This window comes from Mirounga angustirostris, unplaced genomic scaffold (genome assembly GCF_029215605.1).
Source record: "Mirounga angustirostris isolate CCGP_5_RB_7025 unplaced genomic scaffold, mMirAng1.0.hap1 SCAF_5, whole genome shotgun sequence".
Lineage (NCBI taxonomy): Eukaryota > Metazoa > Chordata > Mammalia > Carnivora > Phocidae > Mirounga > Mirounga angustirostris.
In genome coordinates, this window is record NW_026991713.1 from 7126199 (window position 1) to 7145075 (window position 18877).

Here is an 18877-nt window from a genome sequence, read left to right on the forward strand (position 1 = left end):
AACAAAGGAATTGAGACATTTAAGATGAAACCTAAAATTCTTAAGAATCATGTCTGGTGTTGGCAGGGGAACAGATGACATGGACAAAGGCCCTGAGGCAGGAGGAGCTGCTGCCAGCCAGCACTTGGCATAAGGCCTGACATACAGGATGTGTCCATACACGATAGCTATGGTAACTGAAAAAACAGGGATCTGTGTGTTCACATTAAGGGCTAAAAGGCTGGAAGGCCCAACAGCTGAGTGTCAGTCATGATTACGGAGTGGTTGGATTTAGGGTGAATTTTATTTTCTTCTTGGTATTTCAGTATTGTTTAAATTACTTTTTTTTTTTTTTAAGATTTTATTTATTTGAGACAGAGAGAATGAGTGACAGAGAGCATGAGAGGGAGGAGGGTCAGAGGGAGAAGCAGACTCCTTGCCGAGCAGGGAGCCCGATGCGGGACTCGATCCCGGGACTCCAGGATCATGACCTGAGCCGAAGGCAGTCGCTTAACCAACTGAGCCACCCAGGCGCCCCTAAATTACTTCTTATAATGAACATGTATAACATAAGAAAAAACAGTGACTTATTTTTTGGGGAAAAAGGACAAGAATGTTTCGTTGTTTACATGCAGACTACACCCACTAGTCTCACCCTGAAACAAAACCAAACCCTGCTGCTCTGCTTGGAACCAGGCATTGACTTGGGCAGTGCCACCTTTGACTGTGCCTCTCACAGGGCTCCCCACACTGAGGGGTGACTGCTGGCCTACCATAACTCACTTTGGTCCAGTGCTCTCCCAACCCAGAGCCTCAGTAACCCCCTGCAGAGGGCTGCCTGAGCAGCAGGTCAGGTAAGTGGGCACAGCACCTCTCACTCTGCGCTGTCCCCACAACTCCCCTCTGGACCTGCCCAGAGGCTGCGGTGCTAACGAAGTGGCCCAAGGGGGCACAAATGAAGGCTCAGTAGAAACTGCAGAAGAAAGCTAGCTGCACCACACCGAGCCTCAGCAAAACACTGGCATTCTCCCTATGGCCCTGGATCCCAACTCATTGAACATCTCTTCCAACTGGCACCTTGCCCTGGCTGGGAGAACAGAGACTGGCTCTCATGGCTGGAGCAGCCTTAGCCAAGTCACTGCTCAGGACCTGGGTTCTTCACCTGGAAAGGGAGGGACAGACAACCACATATCCAGAGATCTACCACAGATTGGGCAATTACTACAGGTCAGAGAAGTGAGCTTTGAATATGCTTTTTCATTTACTACCTTTGATGCCTCCCTTTTTAGGCCTCTGCTCACAGTGCCTGTCACCTTCTCCCCCCCCCAATCTTGTAGGATTTGTCACTTCCTCCAGGATTAGGCAAGAAGGTGTACCCCACGGTTTGACACAGAGATTAAGCTTGGCGATGGGAAACAAGTTTGCTTTTGGATAAGCTGAAACGTAAGTACTGAGGGTTATCAGTGGCAAGAGGGCAGGTGCCATTGGCTTTGGGATCTCAGAGGATGCAGCTGCCAAGAAGAAAAGAGCAGAGAGGAGAGACTAGGCTTAAAAAAAAAAAAAAGCTTCGGGGGCACCTGGGTGGCTCAGTCAGTTAAGCGTCTGCCTTAAGCTCAGGTCATGATCTCATCTCAGGGTCCTGGGATTGCCCCCCTGTCCTCCGACCCCCCCACTCCACACATGGTGGAGTGCTCAGCAGGGAGTCTGCTTCTCCCTCTGCCCATGCTCTTGTGCTCTCTCTCAAATAAATAAAATCTTAAAAAAAAAAAAATGCTTCGTTTAAGGGGCAGGTGAGGAAAGAGGAGGAATCAGGAAGAGACAGAGCTGACTCAGACTGAGGACAGAGAACCAGGACAACAAAGCAGCCCAGAAGCCTGCAAGGATCATCTCAGAGAGCTTCCAACAACATTTCTCTGGGGGCAGTGATGGGACAGGAGAGGAAGATGTGGGGCTGGGATAAGGAGGGACAAGGGCTGTGGACCAGGGAGATTTTGCCCCTGGGGTCATCTAGTAACGTCTGGAGACTGCTACGAGCATCTGGTGGGCAGAAGCTAAGAATGCTGCTGATATCCTACAACACACAGAACAGCCATCCTTATATACACAACAAAGAATTATCTGGCCCTAAATGTAAATAGTGCCACTGTTGGAAACCCCTGCCTCTGAGGATATAGGGGAGCTCCCAGACTCTCCAGGGGCGCCTCAGATTGGACTTGGAAGCTCAGCAAACAGGAACACTATCCAAGACCATGCTGAAAACACCACTGAAGACATAACTGTCACCACCACTGGGCACCCCTGGTGTTAGTCTAGTCTGGTCACTAGAACCGCCCCCATCCCCTGCCCCACTGCTACCTCTGGTCCCAGCAGCCACTACCTAGTCCTACCAGCGCAACTCCCGCACAGGCTGGTACATCTGGTTGATGGCACAGGGCTCACAGGACTGAATCCTGGCTGCAAAGAAGCTTGACAAACAAGTGCCCTCGGGCCGTTACACCTCCTGCCAAGGAAGCGGGAAGGCTCTGCCTGCAGTAAGACTTGAGACAGAGTTCCAGGAACTAGTAACCACAACAAAGGCATCAAAGGGAAGGAGAGAGAGGGGGAGAGCAGAGCAGTTCTGTTTCTTTCTTTGAAGGTGTCAGATGGGAAAATTTGGGCTCATTTGAGAATGGAGGAAGGAATCGACCAAGATGGAGAGGCTGAAGGTGTAGAAGGAAGAGCCTAGGAGGATTAGGGGAACCAGATGGGACAGAGGTGAAGATGGGTTAAGATTGGGCCCCTCTCTTTAGTTGTGCACACAGGGATGCTCAGCAAACCTAAAGGATGATAGAAGAACCATCAGAGAAGGGCATCTGTCACTGAGAAGCGGGCTCCAGCCTCAGAGAAGCAGTTTAGGACTGGGCGGAGGGTTCAGACATTATCAGATTCATTTTGTCAATGAAGCCACAGCACAGGGAAGGGCTGGGCCAGAGTCACTCAGCAAGTCTGAGGGGCTGAGACAAGACTCCCATCTCTCTTGGATTCTGTCAGTGTGGGGGGCTGCAGGGTTCTGGGCTGGTCAGATGTCTCTCCCCCCCCTTTTTTTTTTAAAGATTTTATTTATTTATTTGCGAGAGAGAGAATGAGAGACAGAGAGCATGAGAGGGAGGAGGGTCAGAGGGAGAAGCAGACTCCCTGCCGAGCAGGGAGCCTGATGCGGGATTCGATCCCGGGACTCCAGGATCATGACCTGAGCCGAAGGCAGTCGCTTAACCAACTGAGCCACCCAGGCGCCCTGTCTCTCCCCTTTTAAGACACAGACCTAGCTTGGCAAGGTCAAAGAGACTGAACTGGAATTCCCACCGGAGCCCCTCCCTCCTCTGCCTGGGAGGGACATGATTAAAGGGTAGCTGCCAATTCGGGGCCTAATTCCCTTGCAGCTTCCCTGCTCTGTGGCCCCTGGTCTCTGCCATGGGGAGCTCTCTGACCAGTCCAGCTTGGGGCAGCCCTGCCATTACAAAGCACAGCCTCTTGCAGAGCTAGAGCCTGTCCCCTGACATCGCCTACCCACAGGCCAAGGGTCTCCTGGGGTTGCCAGAGATGACACGTTGATTCTACCCTGCACCTGTTCATGGATTATCCCCAATATCTGATGGGACAGAGATCATGCTGCTCTACAGTCTTTGGCTGAACACCTTTGGACACTCCTTCACGAAGGACAGTGCTGAGAAAGGACTAGGAGACCTAAGCCAAGGCCCTGCTTCACTGCCTTGCCAGGCCCCTGGCCCATGAAAGGGCTCACAGCTCCCTGGGGCCCAAACCGGCCTCTGTTAGCCCAGAGGGTCTGCTGGCTTTTACTGTGCCTTTGCAGGGGGCTGGGACCTGTGCTGGGCAGCACAGTGCCACAGTGGGGCCAGCAGCAGGCACGGCACTTCCAGAAGTGGTTCAGAGCCCTCCTCAAGGGCGGCAGCCGGCTGGCCAGCGGTCCTAACCCAAAGGGAGAGTCCAGCCTGGGATCCTTCCAGCCTCCCCCAGCATCTCGACATGGTTTGATCTGCAGCATGGCATCCTCTGAAGACCCCCTTGGCACCCTCTCCAGGGAAGCCCCTGGAAAGAAATTCAGTCCTCTGTGGCCCAGTCACTTCTGTTAGGGCGCAGAGCCAGCTCCAGGGGGCTGAGCAAATGCCACCTCCCTGTTCACAGGGGCCAGCTCTCACCACCAGTCGATGCCTCCACCTCTTCCTCCAGAGTTGTCTCCTCCTGGCCCCTTGAGCCCTGGGCTGTTCCCGGCTATAACTCCGACTGGGATCTTGAGATCCGTGGGCCCTTTCGGATCTCTTTCCGCTTCTCCTCTTTCTTCCTGCGTTTCTCCTCCTCCTTCAAGGCCTTCTGGAAAGGGTCGGTGCTGGAAATGAACTGAGAGAAGAACAGAGCAGTCTGGTTTAGTCCGCCAGCAGTGAAGAGTTTGCTCTGAGTTAGGCTGCTGTGGGCTTGTGGCGGTGGGAAGATTGCCTAGACACAGGCCCTGCCCTCAGGGAGCCCGCAGACAAGATGGTTCAATGAACCTGGGGGAAGCTGCTTAGAGGGTCCTTAAAGATAACCAGAGCTCACCAAGCAAACAGGGTGAGGGAAGAAAAGGACATTCCAGGCAGAGGGGCACGTGCTGGAGTGTGAACCTGCATGGGGCTCCTCCTCTCAGGGTGAGGGGGCTGAATGCCCAAGACAACCATTGACACCTGCCCCCCAACCTGTGCCACACCCCTGAGGAGGGGAGGGCAGCCAGTGAGAGCAAGAGACCACAGGCATCCCGCTGCTTGCGAACAAGCCGCAGATAAGCCCAGGCAACGGAGTACACCCACAGGAAGCAGTGGGTCAGAGGTCAAACTGGCAGAACCTGAAAAAGAGGTGGAAAAGAAGATGGTAGTGCCCAGGCTCGTGGCTTCCACGGTGCATGGATGGTGGTCCTGGTGAGACAGGAACACAGGGCGAGCCAGGGTGGGAGGAGGAGGACTTCAGTGGAGGCATTCCTCAACTGCAATCCCCAGGGCTTCTGTTCTCTGCAGACTGGCTCACCTAAACCCATGGCTTCTGTTAGGAGTCAATGTCAGTTACCGCTCAAATCTGCATCTCCATATCTAAATGCCGCTAGATGTCCCAAACGAGCCCCAGACTTGGCATGGCTCCATCTCCCCAAAACCCAGTCCTCTTCCAGTGTCCCTGTCCTCGCGAACAGCAAGGCTCCACACCCCCACCTCTCTCCCTCCACACGAGTCCTTGGCCAAGGCCTGGCTCAGTGTAACTCCTAGGTCTCTCTCAAACTCATCTACTTCTCTCCGTCTCTCCTATTGCTAACCCCATCACCACCTCCACCTCCCCCCCAATGACTCTCGGGGCCTTCCAAAGCTCTTTGCACCCACTTGGGTCCCTCTCGAGCCATTCTCCTCACTGCAGTTAGTTCTTTTCAAAAATGCAAATCTGACCATGTCACACTCCTGCTTAAACCCTTCCGTGACTCTGCATTACTCTCAGGATCAAGTTCCACACGCTGCATCTGCAGGCCCCCACTGCCCACTGCTTTGCTCCTCCCTCACACTCCCCGCTTTGGGTTCTCAGATTCCCTGGTTGCTCCCACTTCCAGGCCTCCGCAAGTGCTGTGGTCCAGGCCCAGAATGCTCTTTCCAACCCCTGCCCCCTTAGCCATGTTAGTTCCACCCTCAGGGATCTGCCCTGACTCCTAGCTGGGGCTGGGGCTGGACCCTCCCTCATGATCACATGCTTCGTGCCTGTCACCCCCACTAGAGAACACTCTCTGAGGACAGGAGCACGATGTCAGGTGTCGCTCACTGTGCCATCACTCCCTAGCACAGGACCTGCCTGGCTTGTAGATGGCACTCAGTATGTATTTGGTAAATGAACGAATGAATCATGTTAGAATATGAAATGCAGTAATAGTATCCCAAACTCAGGTTAACTATGCTGTGAAATATGCCTATTTTATTTGTTCTTAGGGCAAATGTGACAAACGTTTGATCAAGGTAGACATTAAAAACAAACTAGAAGTTCTACCTTGTGGAGGAGTCTACCTACCATGTTAGATTGAACTATGAGACTGGAAGATGAGGTGAAATCAGAGAAGTGTGGCCCAAAAAGGGTAGGTGATATGCTTAAGTCACACAGCAAGTGGGAGGTACAACTGGGACTAACCCCCAGGCCTTCCACCTCCCCGGCCAGTGTCCCCCCTACCACACTCTGCCTCCTGTCCCTGAGTTAACTCTGATCCTCTTGGGAGGGATGAGCAGCTGGGAGCTGGAAGCACACCCCCACCCCGCCCCGCCCCAGGTCACAGAGGATCCCAGACCCTGTGGCTCTGGCTGGGGTAGAGCAAGTCAAAAGATCTGGGCCCTCCAACCCCAGCTGGCTCAGCCTCACCAGGGGAGCCCAAACCTGGCTCGGTCAGAAGGGAAACACTGCCTTTCCTTTTCACAGACCCCTTCCCCACAAGGCCTAACTAATACCTACTTTAAATTCCTGATGCTAACCTCAAGCGGGCCCTTCGTGTGGCCTGGCAATCCAGGTTGTCTCCCTGGCCCGCTCACTCAGCCGTTCTCCTAGACACACCTTCTCAAGCCCCCAACCCTGCTCCACTCCTTCCCCACAAACCACTGCAGAGGACAGAAGCACTCACAAGACAACTTCTACAAGCTCCCACCTCCACACCCACCACCCCAGCTGCTTCTGTGCCCAAGCTGCTCTTGGAGGCAAGGCCGACCCTTCCCCTGGGCGCCAGCAACTCTCCCCTGCCTTACTTGCTCAGGGACGAAGCTCCACAACCCTTGTGCCCCTGCACCATCAATTCTTCCTCCCTAATGCGCTGTCCCCATCAACATGCTGAATCTCTCCCACCTGATGAAAATCTCCCCCTCCAGCTATTCTCCCATTGGTCTGTTCCCCTTGAAAGGAAAGCTCTTCAAAGGTAGTCTGCACTTGCTGTGTCCACTTCCTTGCCTCTTATTCTCTTGAAATCCAATCTTTGTCCCCACTGCTCCACCAAAACAGCTTCTATTAGGATCTCTGGTGGCCATCGTCCATGTTCCTAAATCCAGTGGCCGGTTCTTAGGCCTCATGCTCCTCAGCCATCCAGCAGATTCTACAAGCCTTTCATTCCCTCTCTGCTACGCTTTCCTCACAGGGTCTCTGGAAAACGATCCTCTCCTGCATTTCTACTCTCCCACTGTCACTCGGGGACTTCTTTGCTTGTTCCTCCCCATCCTCCCTCCTCTACCTGCAGGCACATCCCAGACCTCAGCCCTCTGGTCACTGCTCTATCTGCCCTGACACTCACCTGCCCTGGGGTGATGGGACAGGACCTGTGCCGTGGCTCTCCGTACCTTCCTTCACAGGCATGACTCATATTTGCAGCCCCAGCTTCAGCCTCAAATCTAGAGTCATATTTCCAACTGCCTCCTTGACATCTTCATTCAGATGCTCACCAGGTCCAGAAACAAAGTTGTGATCTCCAATCCAGGCCTCAACCTGGTCCCACCACAGTATGCCCATTTTAGAAAATGGCAGCCCCATTCTTCCGTGTGTGCAGGCCAAAAGTCTTCTAGTCCTTCTTAATGAGTCTCTCATGCCACATCTGCTTCCTTAGCAAATCTTATTGGCTCTACCTTCTAAACAACCAGAAGCTCACCATCCTCACTGTTGTCACCCTGGTGTAAGCCGCCATGAACTCCCATATGGACAAGCACAGTAGCCTCCTCATCAGTGTCCCTGTTTCCCACCCTGGTCCCCTAAACTACCCTCCACACAACAGCCAGGCTGATCCTTTAAAGGGGTAGTCAGAGCCCATCACCCTGCTTTCCATGTGTCTCAGAGTAAATGCCAAAGCCCTGAGAAGACCCCCCCAAGGGTCTTGTGATCTGGCCTACTCTGACCTTATCTTTTCACGTCCTCCCCTCCCCCAAATATGCTTCCAACTCCAGGCCTTTGCACTTGCTGCTCCTTCAGCTTGGAATGTTCTTTCCCCAGATACACGGCTGGCTCCCTCACCTTGTTCAGGTCTTTTCAATAAGACCTTCTGTGTCGGAGTCACATGAAGTAACAATTGCACCTCCACCTTATCCCCGAATCCATCACCACATTCCCCTGCTTTTTTTCACCACCTGCCATACTGTATGTTTCTTACTATCTCCCAGGAGAGCAGGGCTAGTCTGCTTCTCTCATGGCTGGGATTTAGCAGATGCTCACTGAATGATAAATAAATGCATGTGCTATGCCTCCGAGCCTTTGTGCAACTAGTCCCTCTGCCTGGAAGGTCTTCCCCAAGATGGTCCACCAGGCGAGTCTTACTTATCCCAGAGCCTCCGCCACCCACCTGCTGAGGCAGGGTCAGGTTCCCTGTCAGGGGTTCCACGGCTCAGCACACTCACACTCCCCTCTTCCCCTGGTACAGTGATCGTGCTGGATCAGGACTGTTTCCTGCTGCCTTCCCCAACAGACTGTAAGCATATGAAGGGCAGGGAGAGGGCCAGCTCCCTCTGGACTGGGGCAGTGGCCTGCACACAGCCTGATACAAGTTTGTTCTAGTGACGGGTACGTAAGCAGTAGGAGAGGACTCCCAGAGCACTCCTGTTGTGGACAGTGCATGCGGGGAGCTGACTGAACCTGAACTACTGCTGTTGGGACAGGTCCACACGGGAGGCCAAACAGTGAGTCAAATCTTGAGACTGTCCCCAGCCAATGAGAAGTAAGGCAAGGATGTTGCTATTATGGTTATTTTCAAGCAGAACATACTAGGACAAAGCCAAACTAAATCTATCCTAGAACCCATTCTCTCTGGTGCATGCTCTCACCCTCCTCCTATGTCAGAGGCATTCATGACCTACAGGGCAAGGAGAGCCAGCGTCACAACAATGAAGCATCTCAGTGGGTGCCCCTTGCTGGGAAAGGCAATCTGCCATGGCCTTAAGTGTCCTTGCATATTCTTGCTGGGTATGCCCTGACTGCTCTTACACTGGCCATTTATCAGGGTTGCAATGGAAGCAAGCAACCTCGAGGGATGTTACGTGATGGAGTGACAGCAACCCTAGTAGGGAAACCCACATTTCCCATTCTGCTGCCTGAAGCAAAGCCCCTGGTTCAAGGGGACCCTTGATTCAGAGGTTCCCCTAAATACTCATGCCTGGTCCACTGATTGTTCACCTAAATTAAGAGCTAATGGTGCTGTCCAGAAGAGTTAACATAGCCAGACTGACTGCTATCCTTTGAAAGACCTGCTTCTAAGGTTGGATCTTGGCTGGTGTCTGGAAACTTGGATTTTGGGAGGGCTCCCACCACCCTAATCAATGAGTGGATCACTGAGCCTAAACTGCAAACAGTGTGGTTTACGCTGAACACCTGCTTTTCTCCTGGGAGTCTGGAATTCTGGTATGCACTGGGCAGAGGGTGCTTAAGTGACCAGCTCCCAGTAAAAACTCTAGGCACTGAGTCTTTAATGAGCCTCCCTGACAGACAACTTCTCACAGGTCACATCTTGTTGCTGGGGGAATGAAGTATGTTCCTGGGGGACTCCATTGGGAGAGACTCATGGAGGCTTGCACCTGGTTTCCCTCAAACTTCACCCCATGAGCCTCTTCCCTTTCCTGATTTTGCCTTGTATCCTTTCGCTGTAATAAATTACAGCCATGAGCACTATACACTCAGTCCTCATCAAACCTGGGGATGCTTTTGGGTACCCTAGACACTGGTGTTTACTGGCAGCGGCAGCCATCCAGCCCCAGTGACGATGCTGGAAGACTAACTGCCATCAAGGCCAGTAAGATAATGATCTGAATTAGAAGCCACACCACCCTTGCCTAGATAATATTCTTAACACCATGCACGTTATATTTCTACGGATTGTCATTAGCTCCTAGCCATCTGGCCTGCCCCTCAAAAGACTACAGACTGGCAGGGCGCCTGGGTGGCTCAGTTGGTTAAGCGACTGCCTTCGGCTCAGGTCATGATCCTGGAGTCCCGGGATCGAGTCCCGCATCAGGCTCCCTGCCCAGGGAGCCTGCTTCTGCCTCTGACCCTCCCCCCTCTCATGTGCTCTCTCTCTCTCATTCTCTCTGTCTCAAATAAATAAAAAAAATCTTAAAAAAAAAAAAAAAGACTATAGACTGGCAGATCAAAGACAATCATTCTTCTCTGGGGCCACAATCTATGGAAACAAACTGTGGTTGACAGTTTAACAGTCCAGGTCACTTGTTATGATGCCCATCATAAGGCCCATTCTCCGATGAGACCAACCAGAATCAAAACACTGATCGAGATGACACTGTCCAGTTAACTGGCACTGCCACCTAAATGCATCATTGTACAAGATGTGGCAACATACCTGCCACCATGGATGGGCACAGAGTAGAGGACTCCGTATTTCTGGCTTGACTACCTAGAGTCCCTGGCTGGGATGGTATGACCTGAGATCGTTAGGATAATGACCACTTGGTTGAGTATGCTCCCTCCAAGTCTCCCTACAGTGGCCCATGTGGCCCAAGATGGAAGATACAATGTGTCTCTGAATGTTTTGTAAAAATGCCCTTGTCCCATTCACATCTGACCCTTCTGGATGAAAGAAAGGTCCAGGTGAGAGTAGGGGATGATTGGAGAAAAAGTGGAATTATAGGTCCTGGGATGTGACACCCTGATTTTGTAACAATAATCTTAGTACCTGGGGAGGGAACAATTAATCCTCTGGGTCTCTCAGATCCAGCACCGCCACTTGGCAAACAATCCTAGGGTCTGCCCAAGCCAAGCGGCCGCTGCAGCTGACAATGTGATCAGCTGTGGGGTGTGTCACTCTCAACCTTGTGATAGGAAAACTCACACGGACATAGTTGGTAGTGAACTACTCTAATGTGCTTGATGCCATCAAAAGCAGCTCCCAAGGTGACCCTGTGCAGGCACACTCCGCAGTACGACCTGGTTTAATCTGACAGATACACATGCATCTGCTTCTCCTGATGCCATTATGCCAAGTAGGGCAACTGAGGCTGCAACTCCACAGGGACGTTGCCCTGAGGGCTCAGGCCAATAATATAATGGTGACTCAAATCAAGCAATAACATGTGGGAAACAGTGGGCCATGAAATGTCTCTTTACTGGGGCGCCTGGGTGGCTCAGTCAGTTAAGCAACCAACTCCTGATTTTGGCTCAGCTCTTGATCTCAGGGGTGTGAGATGGAGCCCTGAGCCCCATGTCAGGCTCCATGCTAGGCATGGAGCCTTCTTAAGATTCTTTCTCTCTCTCTCTCCCCCTCTGCCTGCCCCGCCCCCCGCCCACTAGCACATGCATGTGTGCACACTCTCTAAAAAAAAAGAAAAAAAAGAAATGTCCCTTTACTGGGGATGAGGACTGCTTTGGGTCCATCTATTGCTCCCTGTAATTATTGACAATGACATCAAAGATCAGCAGGTCAGTCTAAACTCTTGCATGGACAGTAATGGCTAACTGATTGGCCTTAGACCACGTTCTGATTATCTAATAGAAGACCTACTGGCCCGCCTAGGACTTATCATAGCTGGCTGAGTCTGCCATGCTGGAGGATTGAGATCAACACTGCAGGTTGGCTTCATCCTGCTGCTTAAGAGTCCTGTTGATGGCAGCCTTAATCAAACGGCAGTGTAAGACAAACTGAACATATTTGATCCTAGCCTCTACCTATCAGACCAATCAGACTAAACAACACATTCATGTGGAAATTTAAGTTAAGTCAAGAGGGCTGAGGGGTGAACTGTGAAGGAGGCAATCAACCACAGCCCTGAGCATCCCTGAATGTTCTCAGTGGGTACACCAAGAAAGCAAAGCCCTGATCACCTCTGTCTAGGCCATTTGTCAGGACGGCTTGCAGAAAACAACCTGGAAGGGTGACATGATGACTGCCCCCAAAGAGCAGGTTTGCTTCTGTTCACTATAAAGGCTGTGAATATCACAAACTCCGTATTCTTCAGCTTCATGCAAACCCACTGCATGCACGGCATCTGCCTGGGCCCCTCTGGGTCACCTCTGGGTGACTTGGGGAACATGGGGAACCCACATGACCAGGCCAACAGTCTAGATATTGCTTCTTTTGTAATAAACTCTGATGTCTCTGACCTGTCAGCATCCACGAAACAGTAGCAAGCTAAAATCCTAGACCCCTCACGGACCCTGACACTCCTCCCTATACCAGAGGAGAACCTGGGATTTGTCAAGTCCAGTCCTCTAGCCTTTCCTGCCCCTGCTGCCCTGCCCTGCCACTTCTGAATCCCAACCCCCCCACTGTGTGTGTCCCCATCTGTCACCCTAACCTGCAGCCTTCAGCCCTCAGAGCCCATCTCAGTCCCCTAGGATGAAAGCATATGCAGGAATGTGAGACAGAAGCCTGGCTGAGCACTCAGAGGCTCAAGGGCAGAGAAACATGGCCTGACCTCCCCGGCATCCACTTGATGTTGGATGCCTACTGTGTTCACAGCCTCTGATTGCCCCCTACAGCTGGGGTCCATACCCCATGAAAAGATAGGGAGCCTGAAGCTAAGACAGGGGCAGTGGCTTGCCCAAAGGCACCAATGAGCAAGTGATGGTATGCGCATCCAGACCCAAGCATGTCTGGCTCCAAGTCGAAAGCCCTCACGCTCCATTCATGGTGCCCCAGCCTCTATATGACCGGGCTTCCCATGACCCAGCAGAGGCAGAGTAGACATGGCCATAGGCCCCAACAGCTTACCTCTGGGCGGTCTACTTTAAATGGGTTCTGGAAGTCAGAGTCCTTCTCGCTGATCCCCAGCTCCTGGGCCATCTGTGGATGAGGAAAAGTTAGTCATCCTCTGCCTTCTCCTGACTCCTTACCCACGGCCACTCTCTCCATGGTGGGACCCAGGCCCAAGGCTTAGGCAGATGTGGAACAGGTGATGACCCCTAGGGACCCAGGTCAGCACAGACGGGATCTCAAGGTGCCCTGAGGCTTATCAGAAAACACAACCAAGGGCTGACATTCAGGCCCAATTGAAGGCAGATGCAAGGTTCATGATACACCACCAGGCAGAGGGCTCCTGAACCTCCTCTGCCCCAGTCAGTCCTTACCAGGCTAAGGATGGGCGAGTGGGGCCCCTGGTCAAACACGCCCGACTGGTTGCAGAAGCTGATGCCCCAGCGGATGAGAAGGTTCCAGTTGGAATTGTGGTCAAAGTAGTGGTGCACAATCCTCGGGAAGCGCAGCACCACATCACCGAAGAAGGCCGTGTTCTCCACTACTTGGGAGAAAGCTGGCGAGAGGATCCTGATGAGTGGCCTGGGCAGATGCCCTTCTACTGCCCGCCTGGCCAGCCCCAGCCACCCTTCAGAGAACGGAAGCCCACTAAGCCTACTAATCAGAGCAGGGAACTGTGCCCGCTCTCCACAGGTGCTGACCACGTGTGCAGTGCATGCTAATGGCTTTATGTCCATCAGATCACTGAATCCTCAAAACCACCTCGAGGGAGATGTAGCTACTATTCCCATTGTACAGATGGGAAACTGAGGCTCAGATGGCTGGTGAGTGGCAAATCTGGGCTGCAAACCCAGGTCTAACTCCAGAGGCCATGCTATATCTCATTTGTTGTGGGGACCAGAGTGGTGGGTGTCATTTTGCACACGAAGACACATGCGTCATGTGAGGCTTGGCTGGGTCTGACTTCCCCAACTTGGCCTCAAACTATCCAGAGCCAGGCCCCGTTGTTAACACAACTGCAGTGTATGTGAGGAGCAGGTCTATTAGGATGACCAGGGAACACATTAGGGTTTTGTTTTGTTTTGTTTTGAATATCTTTCCAATTTTATTTTATTTTATTTTTACTTTTTAAAAAGATTTTTATTTATTTATTTTAGAGAGCAAGAGAGAGCGTGCGCACATGAGCTCGGGGGACAGGCAGAGGGAGAAGGAGAAGCAGACTCCCCACTGAGCAGGGAGCCCGATGCAGGACTCAACCCCAGGACCCTGGGATCATGACCTGGGCCGAAGGCAAATGCTTAACCAACTGAGCCACCCAGGCACCCCTTTATTTTAAATGCTTCTTGAGATTTATAGTAAAATAACTTTAGACTTCCATCATACATCATAAAATTCCTTCACTTGGCTTTCCCTCATGTTATCATCTTACATAACTATTGTACAACTATCTAAACAAGGGAATTAACATCGATACTAATCATTAGATCTTAACTGAATTTCACCAATTTTCCTACTAATGTCCTTCCTCTAGTCAACAGATCAGTTCAGACTAAGTTAGTGTGCCCATCATGGCAGCAGGTCCCCCCCCACCTCGGCTGTCATGAAATAGAACTACATACCCAGCCCTACTGGAAGTTCCTGTTTGAGCCATCCCTGCAGATAAGGCCCAGGCACCCCTCACCAGCACTGGCCAGGCCACACAGAAAGATAAGTGGACTCCGCCAAAGATATGCCAGGTTGGGTCCAAGACAAGTGGAATAGGGACCTCTGGGTTTCAGAACAAGCTTGAACCTCAAAGAACTCAGGAGTTAGCCTGGTTTACAGGTTTGCAAGAGCAAACCACTTGTCCTCTTTTATCTGGAAAACGGAGGCAACAGTGCCTTCCTCAGAGCAGAGATTTGAGATGGTGTTTGTAAAGTACCCATCATTTAATATATAAGCACTATTTCCATCCTCTCTCAGACAGGGTAACCTAACAAATTTTATTGTTAGAATATAACCAATTAACCGGAGAGAGGGGGAATTACCACAGGAGAATGATTCTTGGAAGAGGGGATGAACGGACACACAGAACATTATCAAACTTATTTGTTCTTCCCACCTTGTCTCAGAAAGGATTTAAGGGGGTTGGGGCTTTAAAACAGTAGTAAAGAGCACTCTTAACTGCCCCCACTGGCCAGTCTCTTCAATAGAGCTCAGTTTTTTTCTCCTATAAATGGTAACAACCCTTGCCTTCTCTACCACAAGGGTCAGGATGGTAGAAAAGGCAAGAATCCCTGAGGTGGGGTCATGGGTAGAGGTTTCTCCCTGTTTCCCTTGCCCCAACCACAGTACAGTGCAAAGGAAATATCCATGTCAGGGGCCCAGAAACTGGCTCTGAAGCCCAGAAATGCCCAGAGAAATATGGATTAAGTATCCATACACCCAAGGGAACCACTTGGAAGGTGTTATAAGAGGATACTTCCGGAGAAAAAGAGAGTGAGAAGAATAGGAGGGAAGGAGCAGCTAGAGAAGATCAAGGTGGTGGGGAAGAGGAAAGGGAAGATTGGGAAGACCATACCATCCTTCAGTTTCTCGTCCTGGGGGAAGGGCCCATCTGGGAGCACATCTGCAGCAGTGAGCACTGTTCGCGAGTCCTCCAGCACCTGAGGGAACCCCACCTGGGCTGAGTGACTTTGCAGAGCCCTTCACAGATGGTCCTATTTATTTAAACCCTATTTCCAGTCTTTTGTGCATGTAGTTCCCCTCATTGAACACCAGCCCTTTAGGGAACTCCTACCCATCCGTCAGTGCCCAGATCGAAGACTGGGCCTGCCCTGAGCTGCCCCATGCCCACACGCACCTTAAAGAGCCCCTTGAGCATGACGTCAAGAATCTTGTACTGCTGGTGGACATCATTTAGGTGTGCCAGGTTTTTCAGGGCCAGCAGTTGTTCTCGCCGTTTCACCTCAAACATCTTCTTGTCTGAGCAGCATGAAGTTAAGGGGCTGGCACCCATACTCCTGCCTGGACAATCCAGTGGCCCCAGTCCAGAGGGCCCATTCCCAACCAGCAAGTATCTGCAAAGGCCATAGATGCCCATGGCTGAGACACCCCCCCTCTCCCCACACCTCCAGGGAAGAAACAGACTGAAAGGCATGGGCATCCTGCAACCTATCCTTCATCCATTTCACATAGGATTCTATATCCAACACCCTGAACACAACCCTCAGGACCTGGCTCCTGCCCTCCCCTCCCCATGGTCTTCCTGCTACTTGCTGTAACCATTCACTATTCCCAGAACCTCCACTCCTCTGCTTACACTGTACACTTCACCTGGGATGCCACCGACCCCCCTTCTCCATGAGTTTCTGTTCTTTCAAGACCCAGTTCAAAAGCCACAGCACCATGTTTCTCCCTGCCCCTCTTCCCCAACCATGGTTCATTAAAGTGCTGACTACAGAGTACAGCGTGAGGTCTGTGAGTTCCTCAAAGCCAGGGACTGACTGGTCCGAGTTTCTTCTTTGCGTCCCTAAGGTCTGGCCCAGAGCAGGTAGCCCAGTATGCCAGGGCCTGAGTCTCCACCCAGAGTCTCACCCACAAGATGCAAAGCACATGCACAATCCTCAGAGAACCTTGTGGCTCTGAGAAGTATGCCTTGTCTTCTCCATTTAACATATGGGGAAACTAAGGATCAGAAGAGAATTGACTTGATCAAGGTTTGGTTAGAGCACCTCACCTTTACCCTGTTCTCATAAGCTGGGTCTGCTCCAACCCTGGAATCCGAGGGGTTGTGGGTACAGAAAGACTGTTTATCCCCCTCAGAAACAGCTTATTAACCCCACCTCCACCCCAAAGGATACAGATCTCCAGGCTCGGGTCCAGGGAGGTCTTCAGGGTGTCTGTGACTCCTGTCCCAGACAATAGCAGGACAAAGAGGAACTGAAGAAGATCCATATCCAAGATCCTAGAGCTAGGAAAGCAACCCAGAGAGAGGTGAGATCCAGAGCTTGGTTATATAAAATAAAGAGTGCAGGTAAACAGCAACTTCCTGACATGGCATGGCCTCCAAATACCAAGAACCCAGCTTTGGGGAGCCCTGGAGCCCCAGTTTCAGCCCAGGGCCTGTGACCACCAGACACACAATGAACACTGTGGGATGGTAGGAGGGAGGAAAACAGATAATATTGGCAATATAGGGATGCTTAGTGCACAGGGGTCAGTGTCTAGAACTCTGGGCTAGAGCCCTAGCTCTGCCTCTGTCTGTGGGCCCTGGGGCAAAGTGCTCAGCTTCTCTAAGCCTCAGTTTTTTCACCTGTAAAATAGAGATAAGGAAGTCCCCTCCTTGCTGTAGGGAGAAAGAACTGGGTTAGGCATTATGCCTGGGGAAAGGGGCTGGTCATTACCATTCCCTTTCAACACACCCCATCCTGGACCCCAGGAAGGTGTCTGGTTAAGTAAGCCCAGGCAGTCGGGGGAGTTGTGAAACTTCTGCAGCTTCTCTCCCTCTCTGACTTCTGTTCTCAGAACAGAAGATGGGGCCCGCCTGGTTGGCTCAGTCAGTGGAATATGCAACTCTTGATCTTGAGGTTGTAAGTTCAAGCTCCACACTGGGTGTAGAGATTATTTAAAAATAAAATCTTAAAAAAAAAAAAGGACAGAAAAAGGGATTTGGGGCAGGAAAGGAGGAGGCACAGTCCTGGGTAAGAAGGCTGCCTGCCACTCACTCACTCTGGAACCACAGGCACCACAAACAACACCTGTTCTTATTCAAGCACCATTCCCTAATTATTTTTTAAGTACCACATTCAAGGCACTGTTTTAGACCTGGGAATACAGCAGTGTCTAAGACAAAAATCACTGCATTCATGGTACTTATGTCCCTAGTAGGTGAAACAAACAATCAATAAACTTGTAAAACAAGCACAGAAGGATGAGGGAGTTGGTGAAACACACACTGAAACACAGTGGTCAGAGGAGGCCTCACGCTCAGATGACAGCTGCCCAATTTTACCACTGTGGAAACCAAGGCGCAGAAAAGTGAGGTGATTGCCCAAAGACACTCAGCTATTCCCGGGCTAGTAAGATTCTAAATGAGTATAGGCTACCTCAAAGCTGCCACTGTACTAGCAGGACACCTGCTCCAGGGGAGAGACGCTCAGTGATTGACAGAGAGCCTGCAGAGGTCATTCAGAGAACCGCCCCGGTGCCACCCTACGAGGATGAGACAACTGAAGCTTCAAGAACGGGAAGGAGTAGTCCAAGTTCACCCAGGACCACCTGCTTTCCAACATCATGCTCTAGACTCAAGGGAACCAGACCCGGGCTAGGGCAGAACTTGAAGCCAGGGGCTATCTGACAGCCGGGAATGACCGAGGCAGGAGAGAAGTGAGAGAGGAAAACCGAAAAAGCAGATTGCGTGGAGACTGATCCTGCTTTTTCTGTTACTCCCACTTACCCTGCCTCTCAATCCCGCCCCCCGCCCGGTGCGTTCCCAGAGCCCTTCCCGGCTGGGTACGCGACTCTGAACCCATTCTGTAAGGGTGACACGGCGACGGCGGGCTGAGCCGCTACGTGGACTCGCGGACCCGGCTTGCTGCCCCGAGCCTTTGGGGCGCCCAGAGGAGAGAACGAGTCCTTCCAACGAGAAGCGTTCGGGGCCGCGAATCTCATCCCCTACCCCCAGCAGCAGGTTCGGGGGCCCTTGGTCCCTGCCCCCCAGCCCCACCAGGAGCCCGCCCTCCCGGGACCCCCGCCGCTACGTACCAGACAAGTCGGTGCGGGAAGGGGCGTGCGGATAGGACGGCGGCGCGCAGCCCGGCTCTAGAGTCCACGGGGCGAACAGCAGAGGCGCGGAACCTCACACTAGGCGCCAGGCAGCATCGCAGGAACCTCCAAGCACCGCCCCCGGCCAATGAGCGCGAGCCGCGACGGCCGCTCAGCTGACCTCACTTCCCGCCCCGCCCCCAGCGCGGCAGACCGGAGTCTAGTCCCGCCCCCCTTGTGCCGGGGCGCGATTGTCACCCTGTCACGGTCAGATTGCAGGAAGTTAAGTCTGCGGGAGTCTGGGCCCGACGCAAAGGGCGCGTCTGCGGACTGGGGCCCTGACCGAAACTTTTCATCAGCTGACAGTGTCTTTTAAACTGCAGTTGACAGGATCAGTTTGGTGGGTCACGACTAGCACTGTTTTTTTTTTCTTTTTTTTTTCTT

The 18877-nt window shown here is 52.1% G+C and overlaps 1 protein-coding gene across 1 annotated transcript; it reads right to left on the reverse strand.

The window, feature by feature from the left end:
- Positions 1-269: 269 nt before the first annotated feature.
- On the reverse strand, positions 270-18582 carry CCDC134 (coiled-coil domain containing 134). Its single transcript, XM_045872428.3, has 7 exons — positions 18434-18582; positions 16531-16640; positions 15531-15652; positions 15249-15333; positions 13063-13244; positions 12707-12778; positions 270-4374 (listed from the first exon to the last, which is right to left on the reverse strand). The coding sequence occupies exons 2-7, from the start codon at positions 16622-16624 to the stop codon at positions 4249-4251; spliced, it is 681 nt and encodes a 226-aa protein (XP_045728384.1). The 5' UTR covers positions 16625-16640; positions 18434-18582; the 3' UTR covers positions 270-4248.
- Between the last annotated feature and the right edge of the window lie 295 nt (positions 18583-18877).

What these genes read in the sequence shown, in the direction of transcription:
- CCDC134 (XM_045872428.3), bottom strand. Translation starts at nt 16,624, where the DNA reads ATGGATCTTCTTCAGTTCCTCTTTGTCCTGCTATTGTCTGGGACAGGA. An exon ending in GGACCCGAGCCTGGAGATCT is followed by an intron (nt 15,653 to 16,530) that starts GTATCCTTTGGG and finishes CATGCTGCTCAG; the next exon opens with ACAAGAAGATGTTTGAGGTG. An exon ending in ACTCGCCCATCCTTAGCCTG is followed by an intron (nt 12,779 to 13,062) that starts GTAAGGACTGAC and finishes CCTCATCCACAG; the next exon opens with ATGGCCCAGGAGCTGGGGAT.